This window comes from Gadus chalcogrammus, chromosome 11 (assembly GCF_026213295.1).
Source record: "Gadus chalcogrammus isolate NIFS_2021 chromosome 11, NIFS_Gcha_1.0, whole genome shotgun sequence".
NCBI classification, from domain to species: Eukaryota; Metazoa; Chordata; class Actinopteri; order Gadiformes; family Gadidae; genus Gadus; species Gadus chalcogrammus.
Genome location: NC_079422.1, coordinates 15,605,000 through 15,629,602, shown reverse-complemented (window position 1 = coordinate 15,629,602; position 24,603 = coordinate 15,605,000). Strand labels below are relative to the sequence as shown.

General features: G+C 44.4%; 4 protein-coding genes across 7 annotated transcripts; 1 reads left to right on the top strand and 3 right to left on the bottom strand.

The window, feature by feature from the left end:
* Positions 1 to 68: 68 nt before the first annotated feature.
* Positions 69 to 2,116, bottom strand: calhm6 (calcium homeostasis modulator family member 6). The gene is made up of 2 exons (XM_056602487.1): positions 1,479 to 2,116; positions 69 to 1,292 (listed from the first exon to the last, which is right to left on the bottom strand). The coding sequence occupies exons 1-2, from the start codon at positions 2,028 to 2,030 to the stop codon at positions 879 to 881; spliced, it is 966 nt and encodes a 321-aa protein (XP_056458462.1). The 5' UTR covers positions 2,031 to 2,116; the 3' UTR covers positions 69 to 878.
* Positions 2,117 to 2,382: 266 nt separating this feature from the next.
* On the bottom strand, positions 2,383 to 4,608 carry LOC130392066 (calcium homeostasis modulator protein 6-like). The gene is made up of 2 exons (XM_056602488.1): positions 3,663 to 4,608; positions 2,383 to 3,476 (listed from the first exon to the last, which is right to left on the bottom strand). Exons 1-2 carry the CDS (start codon positions 4,212 to 4,214, stop codon positions 3,063 to 3,065), a joined length of 966 nt encoding a protein of 321 aa, XP_056458463.1. The 5' UTR covers positions 4,215 to 4,608; the 3' UTR covers positions 2,383 to 3,062.
* A 7,410-nt stretch (positions 4,609 to 12,018) lies between these two features.
* Positions 12,019 to 19,295, top strand: cnot10 (CCR4-NOT transcription complex, subunit 10). Of its 2 annotated transcripts, none has more exons than XM_056602225.1 (19): positions 12,019 to 12,265; positions 12,645 to 12,736; positions 12,882 to 13,043; positions 13,191 to 13,341; positions 13,454 to 13,590; positions 13,974 to 14,057; positions 14,161 to 14,244; positions 14,549 to 14,666; positions 15,435 to 15,584; positions 15,711 to 15,913; positions 16,225 to 16,346; positions 16,538 to 16,717; positions 16,900 to 16,980; positions 17,254 to 17,367; positions 17,468 to 17,598; positions 17,731 to 17,763; positions 17,861 to 17,985; positions 18,100 to 18,175; positions 18,294 to 19,295. In XM_056602225.1, exons 1-19 carry the CDS (start codon positions 12,250 to 12,252, stop codon positions 18,491 to 18,493), a joined length of 2,259 nt encoding a protein of 752 aa, XP_056458200.1. In that variant the 5' UTR covers positions 12,019 to 12,249; the 3' UTR covers positions 18,494 to 19,295. The 2 variants fall into 2 exon arrangements, with proteins under 2 accessions (XP_056458200.1, XP_056458199.1); XM_056602224.1 differs by having other exon boundaries at positions 17,858 to 17,985.
* tcaim (T cell activation inhibitor, mitochondrial) lies at positions 18,615 to 24,371 on the bottom strand. Of its 3 annotated transcripts, none has more exons than XM_056602228.1 (11): positions 24,222 to 24,271; positions 23,630 to 23,722; positions 23,280 to 23,412; positions 23,040 to 23,190; positions 22,382 to 22,637; positions 21,989 to 22,111; positions 21,709 to 21,806; positions 21,463 to 21,554; positions 20,934 to 21,166; positions 20,410 to 20,541; positions 18,615 to 20,128 (listed from the first exon to the last, which is right to left on the bottom strand). In XM_056602228.1, exons 2-11 carry the CDS (start codon positions 23,665 to 23,667, stop codon positions 19,903 to 19,905), a joined length of 1,482 nt encoding a protein of 493 aa, XP_056458203.1. In that variant the 5' UTR covers positions 23,668 to 23,722; positions 24,222 to 24,271; the 3' UTR covers positions 18,615 to 19,902. The 3 variants fall into 3 exon arrangements, with proteins under 3 accessions (XP_056458203.1, XP_056458202.1, XP_056458201.1); XM_056602227.1 differs by lacking the exon at positions 24,222 to 24,271 and adding an exon at positions 23,905 to 24,190; XM_056602226.1 differs by lacking the exon at positions 24,222 to 24,271 and adding an exon at positions 24,280 to 24,371 and having other exon boundaries at positions 18,616 to 20,128.
* Positions 24,372 to 24,603: the final 232 nt, after the last annotated feature.

The window sequence follows — 24,603 nt, the reverse complement described above, 5'->3', positions numbered from 1 at the left end:
CGAGTCCACACATGAGTAAAGGATACTCATAAAATATTAGTAAAATATTTATTAGTAAAATATTTATTAGAAATAATATAAAATGTAATCTGTATATCAGTGTATCAGTTGTGAGTGTGGTGCATGGAAGAGTGCAATGTGTGCTGTGGGGATGTTGTATGGTGTAAACACAAGATGAAACCAAACGTAACACTGAAACAGCACAATCAAAACTATTCACTCACTACACTACAATCAAGAGGCACAAAGACCGAAACCAAAAGTCAATCTCCCAGTGTGCGAAGAGAGACAGTATGCCTGACTAAAAAGGGTTTGCAATATAAAGCCTGCAGGCTAAACCTTCGGCGGAGCTGATAACCCTCTCCTGCAAAGGTAGGCAAACAACAGGTGAACAAGCAGAGAGCCACTTCCTTATAATGTTAATTTGAAAAGCAAAAGCCAACCAAAGCAACACAACATCCAGGCTCTTTGCACAATTAAATCAATTAGAAAATAAACGTTAAAACAAACATAATAAACAAAACATAATCAAATAATAAATGGGAGTCTTGGGGCAATTGATAACGTGTTCTGTGAAAAGAAGCATGTTTAATCACATGATTATTATTATTAATAACAAGAACTGGTGGTGAAGCAAAGCTGAATTACAAATAAGCTATAGCCCTATTACATTCTCGGCAAGTAAATATTGTGAAATTGGTTTGGAGAAAATACACTTTAATTCACGGTAAGTGCACTACAGGTTGAGTCCCCAAGCTGCCTCGTCTATAACTTTAGTAGCGTACACCGGAACGTGCAAACAGCAGGCAGCACCACACACATTTCCTGTTGCCGATTTAGTTGTATTTTATGCTTCCTTAATATGCCATGCTTGTTATTCACATGCCCGTTACACCCTGATCCACAAAACCCAGCACTAAGGGGTTGTCCAAACACGGACCATGTGACCTGATCGACGCACGGGGGTCAGGATGCTCTACGTACTCGTGCATGGGGCTGTAGAAGTGTTCATTAGGTCTGAACCTGTAAAAGGAGGATATGTTCTGCCAAGCCTTGCTCGGTGGGGTCACCATGTTATCTGGGGGTTGCTGTTGGAAGAAGCTCTTCACGTTTCTGTCCGCAAGTTCTTTGGCGTGCTGGACAGAGTAGGTCTCCAGCAGGTTGCTCTCCTGTTGCCTGTACATCTGCCAAAATTTGAGGTGGTGGAAGCTGACGGGCGAATGACATCGAGCAAAACACATCAGCGCCAGGTTGCACAAAACGATGGAGGCGATGAGCACCCAGCCGATAATCTGAAAGGCATGTCAACGTTTAAACTACAAGGCAGATTTCTAGATGAAACTCAAAGGCATTTCCGATTTTAAAGACAGCTTTTGTCTAGGGCTCAGGGCCGGCGCTCGGCATAGGCGCCTTCTGGTGGCGCCCTTAATTAGTCAATTAAAATATACGTATTTATTGTTCATATTTAATAGGCCTACCTGCGACTCAGCGCGGATGTTCGCCAGGACACTGTCTTTGGCCAGGACACTGTCTTTGGACAGGCTTGATCCACCGCAGGGAAATGTATGCAACTCTTGTCGGCATTTATCCGTGTTGACTCCGTCGCCACATAGATGCTTTTGGAATAACGTTACATTTAAGCCCGTAATGGCGCACTCAAAATAACTCCCGTCAAGTAGTGCCACTGCAATCCAGCTGAAAGGTGCGACGACCGCTGTGGCAGTGATCTGATAGAAGACTATTATACGGGCCAATAACTTCTTACACTGGCATAATTTTGATTTTTGGAGACATAGTCCTGTCATTAACTTCCAAGTTTTTTGATTTAACAAGTAACCCATTACTAAGAGTGCCAGAGCGGGCACCATGAGGAATATCATGCCATATGCAAAATTCAACTGGCTGCAAGGGCACTTGAACAAATTAGTGGAAAAAATCTTTTCACCTCCAGCTGTCAGCAGGGCTATTAAACCACATCCTATGTTGGTTTGTTCTTTGACGAAGTTGAGCGCTCTCTGAAACTTATCCATGCTTCTCTGTGCACAGCCGTCCGTTAGCAGAAACGAAACCGAAATGACCGAAAATATCGTTGCAAAAGAGTTTTATAGTTCCCTATTTAAATTATAGGCCAATCATATAATCTATCCTTCTCTGTGCACAGCCGTCCGATAGCTACGGAAGAGGAACAGACCCGTGCCAGCGATAAATGAATCACACACAAGCTAAAATCATTCAAATTAATGTGCTTTATTTTTTATCTCGTACTATTGGAGCAGGATTAGGGCTGACTTTTTTCTCAGAATTCTGAGAGGCCTTCCTGTAATTTACCCGTAGTTCTGACTCTAAAGTCAACACAAGATGAAACCAAACGTAACACTGAAACAGCACAATCAAAACTATTCACTCACTACACTACAATCAAGAGGCACAAAGACCGAAACCAAAAGTCAATCTCCCAGTGTGCGAAGAGAGACAGTATGCCTGACTAAAAAGGGTTTGCAATATAAAGCCTGCAGGCTAAACCTTCGGCGGAGCTGATAACCCTCTCCTGCAAAGGTAGGCAAACAACAGGTGAACAAGCAGAGAGCCACTTCCTTATAATGTTAATTTGAAAAGCAAAAGCCAACCAAAGCAACACAACATCCAGGCTCTTTGCACAATTAAATCAATTAGAAAATAAACGTTAAAACAAACATAATAAACAAAACATAATCAAATAATAAATGGGAGTCTTGGGGCAATTGATAACGTGTTCTGTGAAAAGAAGCATGTTTAATCACATGATTATTATTATTAATAACAAGAACTGGTGGTGAAGCAAAGCTGAATTACAAATAAGCTATAGCCCTATTACATTCTCGGCAAGTAAATATTGTGAAATTGGTTTGGAGAAAATACACTTTAATTCACGGTAAGTGCACTACAGGTTGAGTCCCCAAGCTGCCTCGTCTATAACTTTAGTAGCGTACACCGCAACGTGCAAACAGCAGGCAGCACCACACACATTTCCTGTTGCCGATTTAGTTGTATTTTATGCTTCCTTAATATGCCATGCTTGTTATTCACATGCCCGTTACACCCTGATCCACAAAACCCAGCACTAAGGGGTTGTCCAAACACGGACCATGTGACCTGATCGACGCACGGGGGTCAGGATGCTCTACGTACTCGTGCATGGGGCTGTAGAAGTGTTCATTAGGTCTGAACCTGTAAAAGGAGGATATGTTCTGCCAAGCCTTGCTCGGTGGGGTCACCATGTTATCTGGGGGTTGCTGTTGGAAGAAGCTCTTCACGTTTCTGTCCGCAAGTTCTTTGGCGTGCTGGACAGAGTAGGTCTCCAGCAGGTTGCTCTCCTGTTGCCTGTACATCTGCCAAAATTTGAGGTGGTGGAAGCTGACGGGCGAATGACATCGAGCAAAACACATCAGCGCCAGGTTGCACAAAACGATGGAGGCGATGAGCACCCAGCCGATAATCTGAAAGGCATGTCAACGTTTAAACTACAAGGCAGATTTCTAGATGAAACTCAAAGGCATTTCCGATTTTAAAGACAGCTTTTGTCTAGGGCTCAGGGCCGGCGCTCGGCATAGGCGCCTTCTGGTGGCGCCCTTAATTAGTCAATTAAAATATACGTATTTATTGTTCATATTTAATAGGCCTACCTGCGACTCAGCGCGGATGTTCGCCAGGACACTGTCTTTGGCCAGGACACTGTCTTTGGACAGGCTTGATCCACCGCAGGGAAATGTATGCAACTCTTGTCGGCATTTATCCGTGTTGACTCCGTCGCCACATAGATGCTTTTGGAATAACGTTACATTTAAGCCCGTAATGGCGCACTCAAAATAACTCCCGTCAAGTAGTGCCACTGCAATCCAGCTGAAAGGTGCGACGACCGCTGTGGCAGTGATCTGATAGAAGACTATTATACGGGCCAATAACTTCTTACACTGGCATAATTTTGATTTTTGGAGACATAGTCCTGTCATTAACTTCCAAGTTTTTTGATTTAACAAGTAACCCATTACTAAGAGTGCCAGAGCGGGCACCATGAGGAATATCATGCCATATGCAAAATTCAACTGGCTGCAAGGGCACTTGAACAAATTAGTGGAAAAAATCTTTTCACCTCCAGCTGTCAGCAGGGCTATTAAACCACATCCTATGTTGGTTTGTTCTTTGACGAAGTTGAGCGCTCTCTGAAACTTATCCATGCTTCTCTGTGCACAGCCGTCCGTTAGCAGAAACGAAACCGAAATGACCGAAAATATCGTTGCAAAAGAGTTTTATAGTTCCCTATTTAAATTATAGGCCAATCATATAATCTATCCTTCTCTGTGCACAGCCGTCCGATAGCTACGGAAGAGGAACAGACCCGTGCCAGCGATAAATGAATCACACACAAGCTAAAATCATTCAAATTAATGTGCTTTATTTTTTATCTCGTACTATTGGAGCAGGATTAGGGCTGACTTTTTTCTCAGAATTCTGAGAGGCCTTCCTGTAATTTACCCGTAGTTCTGACTCTAAAGTCAGAATTCAGACTTTTTTATGGTGTTTTCCCAACAAGTAAACATAGTATTTGAGTTCCAGAAAACATGTTTTTGAAGCTGTTTGCTGGAAATAGCTTTGAGGAAAGAAAATGTCGTCTACCGCTATTCCCCTGTTTCAATCCCTACAGAATGCGCTGTTTATGGTGTCTGTAGCTTTGATGCAAATTAGCTGCTGCCCATTGACCAATGAGCTGTCAGACTGAACCACAGCATGGAGGAGAAGGGATTGTTGCCGTTTGCTGACTCCTGCAGCTGTATATATATAATATAATATAACATAATAATAATAATATTATAAACGGGTATTTATGTATCTATCTAATATCACGGCCAAAAGCTATGTACGCCTCGGAAGATATTACGAATAATAAAGACTGTCTCTGACGTCTCTGGTACTTCCACAAGTAAAGACTCGTATGGGGATATCTGGTTGGCATGGTTGAAAATAATTGGGGGGAAGGAACTTCGGCGTTGACTCTCCAGTCTCCATGAACCGCGACATGGAGAAGAAAAGGATTGTACTCCGGGCAGGGCCGGCGCTGGACGTTTCGGAGCCCTAGGCGACTCGAAATCAACTTGGGGGGGGGGGGGGGGGGGGGGGTGCTACGCTGACGGTTTCGGGCCGCCACGCTGACGGTTTCGGGCCGCCCTGACAATTGCTCACGCGCCCCCTCGCTTCTCCGTTCGCGTCGTATATTTTAATTGATATATTTTTTAATTAAGGGCGCCACCAGAGGGCGCCCCCAACGCATTTGTCGCCCTAGGCGGTCGCCTAGCTCGCCTATGCCGATCGCCGGCCATGACTCCGGGAGCTGAGCTGCCGGACTGCCTCCCAGCTCCGGCGGACAAGCAGCTCCGGCTAGGGTAGCTCGGCGGCAGTCCGGCAGCTCAGCTCCAGGAGTACAATCCCTTTTTACTCCATGTCCCCTCCTCCCGACTTCCCTTTGGCGGCAGCTCCGGCGGGGTGAGATCGGCGCCGCGACTTTCCGTCTCGTAAACGTTCGTTGCCATTTGAAACAAGTGCCCCTGACTGCCAAGTGCCCCTGACTGCAGCCCGCAGATCGAGGAGGAGCTAAATGTGGGCGGGGTTAAACGTTTAACCCCGCCCACATTTAAGGAAAATTCCGCGCAGCATCATGGACTCAGACGGAAATACGTTCTCCCGCTTTCTGCAGAAAGCGGGAGAACGTATTTCCGTCTGAGTCCATGATACTGCGCGCTTTTCTGCCTAGAGGTAAGTTGCCGCTCTCTGTTCGTGTACATTATACACGAACAGTAAGTCATCGTGCTGTGTGCTGTGCTGTGCTGTATTGATGTTTGAGAATGTGCTGCCGGATCTCCGCCACCAGATGGCGCCCGAGAGGGTAAAACCATGGGTTAAACGTTTAGACCCACCCACATTTAGCTCCTCCTCGATCTGCGGGCTGAAGTCAGGGGCACTTGAGTTCTGCAGAAAGCGGGAGAACGTATTTCCGTCTGAGTCCATGATGCTGCGCGGAATTTTCCTTAAATGTGGGCGGGGTTAAACGTTTAACCCCGCCCACATTTAGCTCCTCCTCGATCTGCGGGCTGCAGTCAGGGGTTACTCCTGACTGCAGCCCGCAGATCGAGGAGGAGCTAAATGTGGGCGGGCTTAAACGTTTAACTCCGCCCACATTTAAGGAAAATTCCGCGCAGTATCATACGTTCTCCCGCTTTCGAGCGGAGGAGCTAAATGTGGGCGGGTCTAAACGTTTAACCCATGGTTTTATCCTCTCGGGCGCCATCTGGTGGCGGAGATCCGGCAGCACATTCTCAAACATCAATACAGAACAGCACAGCAGGGCCGTGCAGAGACCCTTTGAGGGGCAGGGGCTCAAATTAAAAAAAGGGCACATGTGTGTTCATGAACTCATCAGAAGTGGTTTGGTGTTGATATCTATCAAAACAATTAAGCTATTACAAAATAAAAGCCTTGAATACGAATTAGCCTAACTATACACAATGTATACGTGTGACTTTTAATTTTTTTATGTTTTTCTATTAAACACAGGGTGGTGGGAACTCCACAATGAGTTTATGAACGAATCAGAAGTGGTTTGTTGTTGATATCTATAAAAATAAGTGAGCTATTAAAAATAAAGCCTTAAATATGGATGCAATACATGCACTGAAAGCTTTTGCATTTTTTAAAAACAATTAAAAGTCTTTCTTTAGAATGAGGGGTAGTGGGGACTACAAAACGAGTACATAAACACATCAGAAGTGGTTTGATGTTGATAGGATGAATTTCGAGTGAGTTATTAAGAATTGAAAAAAATTACGTTGCACTTTTTTGACGGTCCCTAAGCACTTGACGCTATTACAGATACAACCACGGAAAATCGACGAATGTCGAATATAAAACCAATTTCACCCCGTTCTGCCAGAGACACTGAGACAGAGTAGACATGAAACGGATTTGGCCATGTCATGTGGCCAAGTAGTTACTACAGAGTATACAGATTAAATATAACGATGTATGCTTTCCCTTTGCAATTTCAAAAGGTTTCCCAGATAGGTTAGCTGTATAGCTAGCTGGTAGGCTATAGAAAATAAACCGAGTGGTAGCCACTTTCACAGGTCAGTTAAAACGATGCTTGTTGAAAAGCTTTTGCTGGCAAACATAGGCCTATACTTCAAAATGAGACTACAAAACTAGATAACTGTTACAGTTTATTTAGCATTATCAACTTTATGGTTTTGGAAACAACTGTCTGTGTCTGACTCTGTAGTGATCTTACCCTGCGTTGTACCGTCTCTTAAAACAACAAGCGCATCTTGCAGGCAGGCAAATTGTGAAAGGTCACGTTGATAGCCTATGACGTCACTCAGCGGCAGCAGCGCACTGAGCGCCGGTAAACAAGGCTACAAAGTAAAAACTTTACTTCTATATCATTACCGTTGAAGTTTTTATACTCGAATAATTGATTCACATGTTAACGTTTAATTGTTCATGTGTAATTTTACAAAGCATTGACAATTTAAACGACCACTCAAAAGGGCACTTTGGTCCTTCAGAGGGAAAAGGGCAGGGGCTCGGGCACCCATAGCCCCCCCCTCTGCACGTGCCTGCAGCACAGCACAATGACTTACCGGTAATATGGAAAAGGGTTCATGCATTTGATAGACTTAGACATTCCTACTTTTAACTTGTCATTTCAAATGTCTTTTTTAGTATAGACACATATTATTTCGTACACTCGTACACAATTATATTAGCTAAGTCAAATAAACCAAAGACAGAAGCGGGAGAACGTATTTCCGTCTGGTCCATGATACTGCGCGGAATTTTCCTTAAATGTGGGCTGGCTTAAACGTTTAAGCCCGCACACATTTAGCTCCTCCGCTCGAAAGCGGGAGAACGTATGATACTGCGCGGAATTTTCCTTAAATGTGGGCGGAGTTAAACGTTTAAGCCCGCCCACATTTAGCTCCTCGATCTGCGAGCTGCAGTCAGGGGTTATGGTGCGTTTTAATATCCATCCGTCTCGGAGCTCCGAGGACGTTGCCTAGCGACACGCACAAACACGCCCCTTTGCCTCGGAAGTCGATCTCGCCATCTCGTTTGAACTCAGCGGTGACCGAGCGAGGCTTCCGAGATAGAATTGAAGATGGATGCGCCCAGTGTGACATTCAGTGAACTGTTTTCATTGTGTTTGGACCGCTTTGGTGGTTTAAATCGCAATTTCAATCACTCGTATTGCTGTAATAACTTACATATGCAGAAGATACATTGAAACATGAAATGAAGTGAAAGTTGTAGAAGTTCAAATGGCTGCGTTTTCGTACGGTGAAAACGCACCGTTTCATTTATATTATTTCGTAGTCCTGAAATAATATAAATGAAAATAGTAGTAGTAGTCGGCCAATGCTACCGCAACAATAGCTTTCCGGTTGGCGTCCATGTTTTTCTCCGACGACCTACGCTCAAAACATAATAAAACGATTTTAGTGTGGGCGTGGCGTCCGATCCGAGATCCGAGTCGGCTCGCAGAGAATACTCGAACGCACCATTACTCATTTGAAACGGTCGATGCCATTTCCGAACATTTCCGATTGCGTCCGCTCTCCGATCTTGAATTGATTAGCCGCGTTGCCCAATCAGCGTTGAGCTTGACCCGACGTCACTGGCAGAGAGTAGTGAGCTTGGACAGAAGCATACGGCCGACATCTTTCTTTATTCTGTGTGGAAATAGTAACATAGTTACGCCATTAAATGCTTTTATGGAAACATTTTTAACGAGAAATGTGCATTTTACTTTCATAATGTTCGCTCGGTGAATGTGAAGGATGGTTGGTTTGATAGTTATGACGAAGAGGGAACGCTCCGTTCACTTGCATGGACAGAGTCTCTGGTTGCTAAGCAACCTCAACGTCTTGGCGGACTATATATCTGCTGATCAACACTACGAATGCTGGAAACACACCAGACACACCATGTGAAGTTATTTAACCCGATTATTGTTATTTATATCCGAGCATATCAGTCTTTATCATGGGTGTCTTTACGGGGACAGTTGCTGTTGGCATCTTACATTCAAAGGCCAACTGTGAATAATGTACTTAAGGTAATCATCCTTAAATTTTATTGATGAATAGCTGACAGATGTAAGTTTATTTTATTCAAATATCATCCCTTAAATTCAAATGGTTGCTAAGCAAAAGAGCCATTATAGCAAAAAGTGTTGCAACTGTCCCAGGTCTCCTCTATTCAATCAATCATTATGTATGACTGGCATAGATAGTTTCATAATTACTCATGGCATCATCTGTTCCTGTTACTCCCGTCAGGGAAAAGGTTCAGATCAAAAAAGGCACGCACCTCCAGGATGGCAAAGAGCTTCTATCCCTGTGCAATAAGGCTCCTCAACAGCTTGACCACCCCACTCCCCACCCCCCTTCATCTCCCCCCGCCCCCGGCCCAGCCCTCCCTGCCCCCCATGGACTGCACTCTAAGACTTGATGCACCTTAATATGTATTGCTTTTATTATTTTTATTATTATTATTATTATTATTTTATGTATGATATTTATGAACTATTTATTAATTGTTATTTATTATTATTTAGCTGTGTAAGTCTGGTTGCCTCTACTGTCTCGTTGTCTTTGTGGCAATGACAAATAAAGTACTTTGAACTTTGAACTGAGCGGAAAAAAACATTCCACCCTGTGCTGTTTTTAACTGACTCCAAGAGCGGACGCAATCGGACATGGTCGGAAATGGCATCGACCGTTTCACGAAGCATTCGGAATTCAAGATCGGAGAGCGGACGCAATCGGAAATGTTCGGAAATGGCATCGACCGTTTCAAATGGCAACGACCGTTTACGAGACGGAAAGTCGCATCGGCGCCAGAGAAAGGGATTGTACTCCCGGAGCTTAGCTGCAAGGCTAGCGCCGAGTTCCCCCCGCCGGAGCTGCTCGTCCGCTGGTCCACAAAATCTTAGCGATGCTCTGATTGGAGGGGAGTGGGGAAGTGGGAGGTAATATTCAAATGTACCTACGTAGGAGGGGGCGCCGAAACTGACTCGCTCGGTAGCTGGAGGCGGCTGCTTCCAGAAATGCGTATCTCACTCAAAAAATCATGTACAGACTTATTTCAAAGTTTGTATACGTGTGGGAGCACCATCTACCTAGCCTGGTTCTACCAGACTCTCGTACTTCACTTCATTTCATTTCATTTGTACAGAGAGTCTGGACCTCATTAATTGACAAACGTTAACTCACTTGAAGGCGGGTGTCTGTCGAAGTCTAAAATGATTGGATCTGCCCAGTGCCACTCTGGATCTGCCATAACCAATCGCTAACGTTTGGTTGTGACGTATGTCATGCGCCGGGAATCACGCGCAGGTTGTACACAAACCAAACACCTTGCGCGTCTGCACGAAAATGTCCGTCAACGACAGCTGCAGGTTTTGTTCGTCGAATTTTATTTATCAGGGAAAAATTGCACATTGTAAATCAACTACCGACCTACAACAACAACTCAAACTGGCGTACGACTTCATCGTCATTGTTCTCAGACACGCCCTCTGTTCGCTGATTGGTGGCCGCTGTGGCGGCACAAGAAAACCAAATTACATACAGCAGGTCCAGACCTAGTACTGAAGGGAAATTCAAATTGAGCGGAAGTACTTAGGCGGGCGGAGCCAGGCTACCATCTACCCACAACAACACCCCAAATCCCAGGAAAATGCTGTTCATAATATGTCCCCTTTAAATAATCTCAGAATTCTGAGAATAAAGTCAGATTTTTTTTTTTTTTTTAATGAGTGGCCCTAATCCTCTACTGTAGTTAGCGGAACAAAACAGAAAGGAACGTTGCAAAAAAGTTGTAGGCTAGTTCCCTATTTAAATGATAGGCCATATAAAGTCCCTTTTGACGATGTCAGGGAAGCAGTGTTGTGCAAGTTCACACTTATATATCAAAGCTATAGATCAAATATGGGTTCAGAACAGTCTCACTAATAATGAATGCGCACAGAGAAGGATTCACAAATGTATTTTGTGATTTGTATAAATAAATCCGCACCTGCCCGAACCCTTTAATATTTGGCCCATTAACAGACCCGTTCCCGCGATAAATCAAACGCAAGCTAGAATCATTCAAATTAATGTGCTTTATTTTTATCTCGCACTATTGGAGCATAGGCCTATAGGTCCTATGAGCTAAATTGAGTTATCCGTTCTTGAATCACAAATCCAGCCGTGGAAAATTCTCTCCCTCGCAGCGCTCGCCGGGTGGCATTCGTGGGGTCCGGACTCCGAACAGTCTCATTAATAATGAATGCACAGAGAAGGATTCACAAATGCATTTTGTGATTTACATAGAAATTACTCTCTTTTCACAAATACAATTCAATGCAAACACAAATGGATATGTTAACATATCAGTGTCAGGTTGCACAAAACGATGGAGGCGATGAGCACTCCGCCGATAATCTGAAAGGCATGTCAACGTTTAAACGACAATGCAGAATTCTAGATTAAACTCAAATGCCTTTCCGACTTTAAAGACAGGACAGCTTTTGTCTAGGCGGGCTTCCTATAGGCAAACTGCTTCGAAACAAATCAATATGTGAAGTAGGCCTACGTGGACATAAGTTGTTATTGCAGGCCTACTTTACTTTTTGCCAAAGAATTCTCTAGTCTAGGATTCTCAAAATCTCGAAACTTTCCTCACTTTCCTCGAAGTGGAAATCTTCTGGTTTACCAAATGCCATCTTCTGTTCGACGGTCCTTTCACTCGCCAGACGTCTCTCTGGTGTTTCGTCGTCTTCTTCTGCCTCACTGGAGCTGCTTGACATATTAACTCTGTGACTTCTTCCAACTTAAACATCCCATCCTCGTATTTAAAACACTATGTAGTTCTAAACTGTTTAATGTGCAGAAATCCACCACACGATTTCTTCATCTGCTGGTGACCGCCAGTCATTTTCCAGGCCAGCAGGGGGCGCAGTCTGACTTCGGAGTGTCGTCTTTAATATGCAAAGAAGAATCTGTTTAGAGCGGACAGATTTCGGATAGCCGTCCCCCGTATTAAACGTTTGATTGCACATATTGGGTTACCCTATATGTTTCTTGCTGCGCCAGTTGACGTCGATTGGCGGATTATTTTATCCCTCGCACAAATTGAACCACTGTCTTCGTCTTCAGCTGGGGTTGATAGATAGAGATGGCAGAAAGTACAGGTAAGTTCCCCGGCTAACGCTAGCTGGCTAGCTGGCTAGCGCTGTGTTACCGTGAGGTGATCGTGTTGATGTTGTTCGGTTCAGATGTCCGGCACGTATTCACTGTGGAAACCTGTCACGTTTTTGGAATCGTATTTGTTCGTCTGCCAAAATCGTTTAAAGCAAGCGTTCCATTATCTTCTGTAGTATTTAGTGCATCGCATGTGGTATTCATCCATTCATGCTGACCTCAGATTCATGCTGATGGAACTCTGGCTGACAGGGGGTCGCCTGCACATCTCGCATGTGTTTAAGGGCTCTACTAATGGATACTGGTCTCTTTCATGTGTATGACAGCAATTTAATATACGACATTTTATTAAACATTTCTAATTTTCAGAGCAAAACGAGTCCAAGCAGGATGGTTCATTTTCTCCTGGGAATGCAGATCAAGAAAGAGAAATAGCCGCCAGTGCATACGAAGCCTTCACGGTAATTCAGCCACACGTTAAACATCGCACGGTTCAGTCTTTGGTCAAATTGTTGCATGACCTACATTTCTGCACTTCTATTTTGAGTGTCTTTCAACATACACGTTTGCAGGTGTCATTGATCATTGTATGTTGGATGTTGACAGGCTGGAAAGTACGATGAGTCAATCAAGCACCTTACCACTTTGCAAGAGATCAACAAAGAGGATTACAAGATTGCAATGAATAAGGCTATCGCAGAATTCTACAAAAGTGGTCAAACTACTACAGGGACTCTGAAGCAGACACTCATGGCAATGAAAAACCAGGTATAACAATTGTGGGCTACCACCATGTAGCCATACAATTTGTATTGAACATATTTCCTGTCATGGTCAAAGTCACCAATGGCTTTCTGTTGTTCTCATTACTATTATTACTGTTGTTGATTACTCCTTTTGCTTTTAACCATAAAGGTTCACACATCAGTGGAAGACATTGATGGCCTGGATGATGTTGAAAATAGTTTGTTGTACCACAATCAAGCCATCATTCACTACCATTTGCGCCAGTACTCTGAGGCCATTTCAATAGGAGAGAAGCTATACCAGTTTCTGGAACCCTTTGGTACGTGATTTCTGTGACAGTCGCATTTCCTACAATGCCAAAATACAACACACCATCATTGCAGTGTTTTGTTTGTTTGCCATTGCTTGATTCTGCCCATGTGTCCTCGTAGAACGCTTTGCTCAGGTGGTTTGCTTTCTTCTGGTGGATTTGTACCTGCTTACATTCCAGCCAGAGAAGGCTCTCCATCTCCTGGCGGTGCTCGACAAACTCGCCTTGCAAGGCAACCAGAAAAATGGAAAAGGAGAGGTTTGTGCTGATAAGATGTGATTTTGTTGTTTTGTGCTGGCTAAGCTATTATGCTCAAAGTTCCCCGGGTCCTGCTCAAACCGTTCCCATGAGTGCAAGTATGGGTAAAGTTGGGACATCAGAGACATAATATTTGACTAATGAATGGGCTATGGTAGTCATTATTCAGAATATACATACAGACTGCTTGATAATGCATGCATAAACTCAATGAAGACCTATCGGCCAGGGAGAAAAGTATATGATGCAAGACATTCCCTAACTATTGACTCCATTTGTAGAGTTGACTTCTTTGTTCGACCAATTAGTATTCACGTGTAAACAACTAATACATTTGTTAAACTTCAGTTGTGTTGATGTTTATGTCCTCTACTCGGTTTCAGAGCAATAATTCAAACAAGGATGGGGGACACCAGAAGGCCGATCTCATTGCCATGATTGAAGCAGCCAAGTCAAAGATTCACCAGGTATGATTGATTGATGATTCAACGCTAGCAGCTAGACGGAGACTCACCCGTAGGCCTGGAGATGACATCTGATACCAATTTTACTTTTTTAATTTTCTTGCAGTACAAAGTTCGGGCCTATATCCAGATGAAATCCTCCAAGGCATGTAAAAGGGAGATCAAATCCGTGATGAACACGGCAGGAAATGTAAGTCTGGACATTCTTGTTTTAATCTGCATTTGACATTGTTTGCAGTGAACCATTCAAACAGCAATAGAGGTTTGAAACTGGTCTGCCCTCCTTCGTGTGGAAGATGTACCTAACAGCAATGCCTTTTTACCAGACATCGTGGTGCAGGATAAAACATGTTATTGGCAATGATGCAAAAACACCACCCACTCCAATGTAAACCACAAGGTTCGCCTTTCCATGTTGGATGAACTTAATGGATGGTTTCAGTATTCTATATGGGCAATAAGTGACCAGTGTGGTTTCCTCTCTCTGCTGCTAGTCTGCACCCTCACTCTTCCTCAAGAGCAACTTTGAGTACCTGAGGGGGAACTACCGCAAGGCAGTGAAGCTGCTCAACAGCTCAAACATAGCGGAGCATCCCGGGCCCATAAAGACAGGTCAGTCCTCTCTCTATCCACCTCATGTGTCGCTTCCTGAAAGAGCCATGACATTTTATTCATGGGTTGTTCTTTGTCTTGCTCGATCATTACGACACCCTGAACGCAGGCCTAAAAAACGTACGCGACTCAAAAATGTGCAGATTACAGCAGCCGTCAAGACACCTCACTGGAGAGTTTGTGTGTGGGTGGATGGGTGTGTGTGGGTTTGTGTGTGTGTGGTGGGGGGGGGGGGGGTTTCTGCAAAAAAAAGAGTAATCTTACACTTATTAGTTTAAACTATCTATAATTTCATAGGAAGGCGCTGGTACACTACCCGCTAATCCTTCTGCTTTATTTAAAACAAGCTGAACTCAATCTAAATGACATATGTGAGTTTAGATGGCAACATCTTTTTCCATTGCCAGATCGAGTTGATTTAATAAACAGTTGAAGAATGGCATGGCCTAAAATGTCAATAAAAATGATAAAAGCCAAGGCTAAATAATAATAATAAAATTATCGTTATTAAGAAATGGGTTTTATGTAGCTATATCTTAAGTGTGTCTATAGCCAGGTTTATAAAGCCAGTGCTGCCCCAGTTTTCAAGGAATCCGTGTTAAAACTAGGCATTTCTAGCTCAGCCACTGTAAATATCGGTCTTAAAATACCTGATCAGTGCATCCCTAGTGGTTTTAATTTTCATCATTCTGAAACGACTCCAATCCATACGTAAGCCGCTCTCAATCCTGGGATGACCCGCGTGATAACCGACTCGTCTTCCCGCAGGAGAATGTGTGAGATGTATGTTCTGGAACAACCTGGGCTGCATACATTTTGCCATGGGGAAACACAACCTGGGTATCTTCTATTTCAAGAAGGCACTGCAGGAGAACGACCACACGTGCGCACAGCTCGGCGACGGCGGCAGTGGGCAATGTGAGTGTCCCCTTTGCCACAACTATGCCTGCAACAAAAACTTGGCAATGTGTCTGTGTGACCCCGTTGTGTACGTAGTCACTGAACTATGATGGCGTTGCCCTAATGCTGATTTTCTAATTTTAGCTAAGAAGTTTGCCGGCATCCCCATGTGCGCTCTGCTAGCGAACAAGCGCTACGAGCTGCTGTATAACTGTGGGATTCAGCTGCTGCACATCGGCAGACCTCTGGCGGCGTTTGAGTGCCTGATGGAGGCGGTGCAGGTCTACCACTCCAACCCCAGACTATGGCTGAGGTTGGCAGAGTGCTGCATCGCTGCAAATAAAGGGGTAGGAATGAGTCGACAGAACTGGTATCAGCCTAACCTAAAGTCGGTCCTCTGGCAGTGGTTTTGTCCCATAAGATATTTTCCTTGCACAAATATTTACCCTATATGCAACGTCCAGCCTGCTATTATCAATCTACTTCCAGGTTAAATGACATATTTTATCAATTGCAATTTCTTAGAGTGATTCCCTCAAAGGATTTGAGGTCTATGTAAAATGGACCAATATTAAGTTGTATTTAAAAAAAATGTCTGTTATGTTACGGTCTTTCAAATCATGTTTAAGTCTATATTATTCGACATGTGTTTGAACAGGGCTCGGAGCAAGAGAGCAAGGGGTTACCCTGCAAGAAGGGTATAGTTCAATCTATTGTTGGACAGGGCTACCATCGAAAAATAGTCCTGGCATCACAGCCAACTCAAAACACCATCTACAGGTCAGTGTTCTCTCTGTGTATGAGTCAATCACTTGTTACTTTAACTTCGCTGATCACTCTTCTATTCCACTTCATACGTTATGTTTGGCCATCAGGGGGCAGTGCCATCACACTTCCCTCCCATGCGACTCTATGCACTGCATGAAGTTACTCCAGTGAAATGGGTTGTTCTCTCTGTTGTTACCCCGCAGTGAGGGCCAGTCGTCCGCCATCCCCGTAGCCAGTATGGAGTTTGCAGCCATCTGCCTGCGGAACGCCCTGCTGCTCCTCCCCGAGAGCCCGCCACAGGAGAGCAAGGCTGAGAACGGCTCCAAGAACTCCAGCCAATCAGGGAGCACCGAGAGCGGCAGCGAAAACAGTGACGCCTGCAGGTCAGCCAGATGCATATTTTGCATTCATTAATCACTGGAATGATTCAGCAATCGTAGCAAATCCCTTCCACTCTTGATATAAATAAGATTAATGTTATACTTTGACGTACATTAAATGCTAGTGAACTAGTTTGCCCTATTATTCTAAGTGTGTGTGTGTGTGTGTGTGTGTGTGTGTTCAGTGGGAAGGGGCAGGAGGCCGACAAGTTCTTGTCCGCGGCGCCGTCATCCCCTCTTCGAAAACAGGAGGTGGAGAACCTCAGGTGACTGAACATTACATTCTTGCCGTCGTTTTAGTCCTACGTCTTTCATCTTGTCCATGTCACACAAACCAAATCCTTGTTCTATCCAACAATGGTACAATCGCCATTGCTTTTGTTTTGTGCGCCCATCGTCTGATTCAAACGCTCTCAGACAGAATTGGGTGCTATGGAAAGCTATGCAAGTCACTGGAGATTTAGCTTCCCTGAGACTCGTGTCTACCGTAACCACTTGGCTGAGCTGGGTTTGTAACATTTCTGCTCCCCCTCCCCCAGGTGTTGCATCCTGGCATGCAGCGCCTATGTGGGGTTGGCGTTGGGAGACAACCTCATGGCCCTCACCCACGCTGAGAAGCTCCTCCACCAGGCCAAGGTGTCTGGGTCCCTCAAGTAAGCAGTGCTCTAAAACTGAAACCGCATCAACCTGCCGTATGAAATGCATCCCCGACCGAGGCTCACGTCGGCGTTCACTCCGTGGCTCCTCTCCTAGGTTCCTGGGTCACCTGTATGCCGCCGAGGCGCTCATCGCCCTGGACCGGATCTCTGACGCCATCGGCCACCTCAACCCCGAGAACGTCACGGACGTCTCGCTAGGGGTTCTGACCAGTGAGCAGGACCAAGGTCAGCCCTGACACCCCCCCCCCCCCCCCCCCCCCCCCCCCCCCTACACACACACACCATTCTCTGAAAGAACACTGTCTTCTGTTGGTGTTTTAATTCTCAACACTCAACACCGTCTCTTTCCCTTCACAGGATCGGACAAAGGGGACGAGCCCGTGGAGTCGTGTGAGTGGACCTCCCTCTACACATCATCCTCATCGGTGCGGTTTTCACCCTCTTTATTTTCAGATGAACTAATAATTGTGTGGTTGTTCCGCAGCAGCCAAACAGACGCCGCTGTGCTACCCGAGCAGCGTGACAGCGGCGCGGGCCATGATGCTCTTCAACCTGGGCAGTGCCTACTGTCTGAGGAGCGAGTACGACAAGGCGCGCAAGTGCCTTCACCAGGTACGAACGGAGAGATGCTGGTTTAGCTTCAGGGGTATGACCGGCGCCAGCATCCTGGCAAATCCCAACTCTGATTCATGCTTTGTTTGTGTTTCTTTTCCCCCCACCTCCAAGGCGGCATTGATGGTGAACACAAAGGAAATTCCCCCAGAAGCCATCCTCCTGGGAGTATACTTAGAGCTGCAGAATGGTGAGAGTCCCCTAAATACGCAGATCTCCACCCTCCACCGGACACACGTTTTAACGGCGCTCAAGTGGTTTTCTTTGGTTATGTCGTTGTTTCTTGACCCCTCCGTCCGTCCAATCAGGGAACACCCAGCTGGCGCTGCAGATCATCAAGAGGAACCAGCTCCTGCCAGCCACGCTGCAGACGGCCTCCCCAGACACACGGAAGAAGCCGGCCCAAATGTTCCAGTCTTCCCAGCCGGTACAGCCCATCCAGACCCCCCCTTCCTCCAGCACCTCCTCTTCCTCCTCCTCCTCCTTCACACAAGTGCAACGCAAATAAATCCCATCCCCCATCCACTCCTGTCTGCTGCTCCGCAAGACAAACTGACAAACAACCCATGTCGCCCAGTGTGCCCCCCCACCCAATTTATTGAAATATTATTTATAATGCTGCGTCACTCTCAAGCATCAACAGCCATATAACCCCGCCCATAGGCCCCTTCTAGTGTGTCACGCTACAGGCTGGTGGTGGTGAGTTGATGGTGGACTTTAACCCTATGATTCCGCACGGAATTAAGAATTGGGAAGGGGAAAACAGTCTTTTAATACCAGCTCTTGACTTTTTACTTTCCACTTGGTGTCTGAGGCATTTGTTAATATAATGTACATTGTCTGACTGCTTTGTGGCGAAGTAAAATATGGGAAAAAAATAAATTTTATTTACATTAGTTGTGTTCTGCTTACATTTGTTTTCCTTGTCAGGTCTGTTTTTGATCAAAATGTATATAGATATATAACCTCATGGAAATCATGGTCTAATTTTGATCATCCGGCTCGTTTTGCTGAATCTAAATATTACATTTAGTTACATTTACCTGAAGTCAATCTGAAACACCCTTCTACATAATGTTTGATTTTTTCTGTTTGGATTTTTTTTTTTTTGCTCATTAAAACGTGTAAAATCATTTTAGTGCTCGGAATAAACAAAATGGACTGGCTATGGCTTGAGGAGCAGATTTTCCAAGCCAAAAGTAACAAGACAGCTTGTCTATCATTAAGGGTATTTCTGTTTTCATTTCCAAAAGCAAACTACCTTTTCCAGTATCCGGTACAAGTAAGATGAAATAATTCTAGCAACACCCCCAATTCAAAAGTAATTGTAGAACCGCACATTAAGTTTATTAAGAATGCTTGTGTTAGAGTGTTAGAAATATTAAATTGTGTAACGGCTTTCCAAAATGAATGTGCTCCCTTGAGTAATTTCAAATACTGATAACTAAACTTGCATTTTACCTTTTTGGTATGCTGTGAGTTTAGCACACACAATTTCTAACAAGATTATTTATTAGAGTAATTATGTTGCGGTTCAACAATTTCCTGACATTACATGAAAATATATCAATGCCTTTCTTTGATCATATTTAAATCTTTTCAATGTTCCATTGGTATTTATAATATTGAATTTTGCTGGCAGCATACATAGCTGACTAAGCGCAATAATAAAAATACTTTCGAAACTTTTAAAAGGAAGTCTTGGAGCACCACTCCTCGGACAAGCCCATCATATACTAATCCCAAATTTGAACTCCTTTAGACCAAACAGTATTGGATTCACTATATATAAATATGTTTGAATAGTACAATTCATCACATTTTTCCAGTGTGGAAAATAAACAAGAAAATACAAAGACACGGAGGGTGTGTGTGCAGGTCTTTAGGTGTGTGTGTCTTCCTTCTGTCTGCCTCGTGTCAACCCTTCCAATCCCAGGGGATGCACAGGTCCCCGTCCTGCATGACAGAGTAGAAGTGCGAGACGCAGACCACCAGCCCCTGCGTCAGGGGCAGCCGCTGCTCCAGAAGCCGTCGGCAGCAGGTGAGCATCTGGCTGGAGCTCACGCTGGGGTCCTTGGAGAGGCCCCCCAGGGACAGGCCCTGGAGACACTCTCGAACAGCCGCGTCCTCCTCCCTTTGTAGCCTGGCCGCACACGAACCGACAGACGGAGACATAGACCGACAGACAGAAAGAAACACATCAACAGACAAACACACAACAGGCAGGCGAACATCAACAGACACACACACACACAGACATCAACGGACAGAAACACAGATGGGGATGAGGTGAGAACCAGCGTGTGGACAAGACAGAGACAATCAGGATTCACGACAACCAAATACATTTTACACCTCTTGACTTTCACAATCAGAAGGTGATCATTGTAAATGATGGACAGAGAACATATGCTTTGTGCTCACTGCATCTTGCGTTGGATGCGCTCTCGTGCCTCCGGCGCGTGTCTCTGCAGGAAGACCTGCAGCTTTGGAGGGTCACAGTTTGTGGGGAGGATGAAGTGGCCCATCTCATGGAGACTAGGTGTGCACCGGTCACTGCAATCATTCAATGAGAACAAAACTAAATTAGTACTAGACGGCACAATGCAGCACAACTCAGTTTAGGATCTAATCTGAAGTGCAATAGGGCATAAATAAAATGAGGTACTAGGCAGTATATTAAACAGTAAATAAATATTAAATAAACAAGTGCAATACAAGGCAGAAGTACAACACAGCAGTGCTGCAAAAGTCGGAAAATGTCCAAGGATATGTATCAGACCCAAGAACTTTTGTGGGACATTTGGTATAGTACATGTTTACATTAAATGGTCCATGTTTATTGGAGTAGCCCATGATTATATGGAATAGTCCACATTTACATGGAATAGCCCATGATTATATGGAATAGTCCATGTTTATTGGATTAGTCCAGGTGTAAAGCATACTTCTCCAGCGTCATGCTGAGGCCCTGGAGGCTGCGGGGGTGCAGGCGGAGGCGGTGGGACACGAGGCTCTTGTGGAAGGTGCTGAGGGCCTGGTAGTGCGTGTGGATGGGCTGCACTGGCCCCAGCCTCTCCACGTGGATGATCTGGGAGCCCCCCAGCAGCAGGCTGATCCTCTCCTTCAGCTCCTCGGAGTGCTGCTGCAGGCTGCGGTAGCTGGCCACCCTCTCCATGAGCTGGGGAGGCACACCGAGACAGGTGGATGGACACACTAAACACCCCAACGCCCAGAAATATATTGGGTCAAATATTAAGAAAATGTGTTGTTAAGGCCGTGCAATTAATTCCAATAAGAATCGTTTTTTTCTATGAATGCATTTTTACATGATGACGTTAATAAATTCAAAGAATGCTGCATGTCTTTTTTTTTTTTTCATTGTATTGCAGTTTGTTTTTGTAAAATAGCAATTAATTATATAGCCTCTGTGGTCTAACGCTGGTTTTTGGTCGGTTACTCTATATTACACGTTACTTTGATCCACTGCTGGTGGACGTCCATCGATCCCAGCATGACGTGTCCTGAAGCGTTCATTCCCGATTGGTCAGTGAATACAATGGTATGTCCTGTAAAGAGAATTTGGAATGAGAAAGATCACATCGCTGTGAGCTCATTTATCTACCAAGTGAACCAAAGGCACCCATTTCATGCTGCTAGTGCCGGATGCTTGATTCGTGCAACGCCTTCACTCCAAAGGGAGGTTCTAGGGTCGTTTTGTACCCTGCAGGCAGTGCAAGGCTTCAGGGTTCTGCAGAGACAGACGACTGAGACTCTGGAGCTGACAGCATCTGTGGGTGATTCCCCAGCTGCGCTGCCACCTACAGAATAGGAGTGCAGTTGTCGTCTTTCTTTCACAGTATTTCAATATTTAACTCTGTATTTAATGTAATGTCTTCCCTTTTATGTTTCAAATGTCTAGCATTTCATGCTCATGCACAATGACGAAAAGAGGGAAAAATTAGGAAAGGGGTGAATTCTAAGTCCACAAAACAATAATTACCGAATGTCAGCCAGGGAAAACTTGTGGCACAGTTCTGTCTTCAGCCTGTTGAGCTCATTCCTTCGAGGTAGACTTGCAATGTGCTTCTTGGTTGCTTTTGGCTCATTTTTACTCAACCACAAGCTGGAAAAGCAGAGGAAGATCACAGTACTTGTTCAGAAACTAAATAGCAGGCCCACAACAAATAAAAGGCATATTTTATAGGATCTGAATAACCATTACACAAAATTGATTGCGCTTAATAATATTAATTTAATATATTTTCACTAGCCTATTACAACGCCGCCTGTAGAGCAACAAATTGGAGAATCACAGAGATATACTTGAGCAGTTCAAGGACAAACAGATGTCCCATGTACTCGACATAGTGACATGGATGGCAATGCAACTTACCTGAGTGTAGGCTCCACTCGCTTGGCCTGCTCCAGCTCCTGCTCAGGGTCCCTGTAGCCAGTGAATGTGTAGTAGGTCTTGTCCCACTTGATCGGTCTGTCGAACGGTGTCCCAGCCTTTGGTGGTCCCTTTGGCTTCTCCGTGCTGGCTTTGATCCCCTTCATGTGCTCCACGGGCAGACTGCATGACTTGAGGATGTCAGTCACTGTGCTCAACACATCCTTGGTTTGCAGGGTGAAGCTCACTGTGCGGAATCCTAGGACAAAGACCTGGAGCTTAGACACAAAACTGATGAGGCATTACTTTGGCTTCTCGCTGCTGTGGATACGATTTGATCGTTGTGAGGAGCGGAAGAGGAAGAGAGTCACACTTTGAAATTAAACAACCCAAAAAAGTGTCCCAACCTCCTCTTTTACCTCCCTCCCTTTGTCCTCTGCCGTGATTGACAGGCAAGATGGATTGCCTGAACCAATCAGGGATGAATACCAAAAATCGAAATGGTCTCGAAAATACCGAGACAAAGACCAAAATTCCTATGCTACCAATAAGTCATGAAATTCCGAGCCCAATTCCGAGTAATTACACCTGACAGATGGATATGCCATTTCTAACAACTTCTACAAAAAAAGCTCTTAAATCTTAGCATATGCCAACATACCAGGGGGGAGAATGTCTTGCTGATTGTCACCGTTATCTTGTGTTCCCCTAACGTAGAAGGTGAGCTTCGTTGGCGGGGATGATTTTCTCCCAGGCTTCTGAAGGTTCTCCAAATAGCCATTCAACCTCTTCAATGAATTTTCATTTACTTCCTGTTAAACGGACAAATTGCATTTTGAGATTAACGACTTTCCCAACACTTGGTTCTGCTTTTTATTGCCGGCATTGGTTGTTATCTCACCCGCTCCCTGGGGTACTGGCCAAAGAAGTCGGGATGGACTGCAAAGTAAAATGGTCTTAGGGCGTTGATTGCATCAGCTCCAGACAAGGCTCTCTGCAGCACAAAGTGTGTGGCAATGAGCTTGCTCTCAAATCTGAAAAGAGAAGATAAAGAAAGAGACACAGATGATGAGTCTTGATGAGAACGTTTTCTTATTGTTATGACTGCAAGGGTATAGGTAGACTGTCTTCCCAAATTTCCCATCTGGGATTAGTAAAGTACATCTTATCATATTCCTGCTGTGGATAAACCTTCAACATAGGATAAAATCTCTGGCAAACCGCAGTGATCACAAAACTGTTATGTACGACCTTATTGAAGTACAGCGCAGCAGGGAGCTTAGGGACATGGCTTGCGCAGTTTAGCCATTCAACATCTCCACAGCAGTCGCATCAGTTGTTCTCCTGTCACGAAAGAGAAGTCAAATACCGGGTTGGTCTTTTGAGGAGATAGCTTCAATTCAATCAGACGTCCCTATTTTGTGACGTTTATTCTGGTCACTTTAAAAACGAAAGCCTATAAAATGTTGTTAATAGGTAAAGGTCATGTTTTAACAAACATAGCCGTTTATGTTTTCCTGGCTTACTGTTTTATTATGTAACCTTACATCCACGTTTAACTCCCTGTCTCAGAAACATGACAACAGTCGTACACGCTAGGAAAACCAATGGAAAGTTGTCACGCATGTATAAGGAGATTACGTAATGGTTAGTCTCCCACATTATGTCTTGTATGCATGGTTACCAGTGAGGCTAGTGTTGAACTAACGTTAAGCCATGTTAACCTTGAAGCTACATCACAACAAGGAAACCTTGACATGGCTAACTTAACTAGCTATGCTCATATAGGTCTGAATGAATAAGCCGTTTAGTCAGAGTTATCTACATATAAAGGGGAGGTTACCAAGCGGTTATTAGGTGTTATAATCCAAATACAAACGTCAATGATTATTGTTGTTTACCTTCTCTGTAATCACTTGATTGTGTTTCCTGGATTTTGTATCCACACTGTTTACAGATTACTGGTTTGGAAATGCAACCTTGCTGACATCTAGCGGAACATACTTTGTACTACATAGTCAAATTGCAGTATGCCTAATACTACATAGTAGGCCTACCTGTTTAGCATAAGTAGCTAACCATATCATATATTGCCAGACAACAGCGCTTGATTGTTGGCATAATCCATAATCCTTGCCTCTCTTGTTCTTCCTGAAAGAGGAGCCTGTGGGAGAATTTGTATTTATATAAACCTTGCAATTAATCGAAAATAATGGGTGACTGAA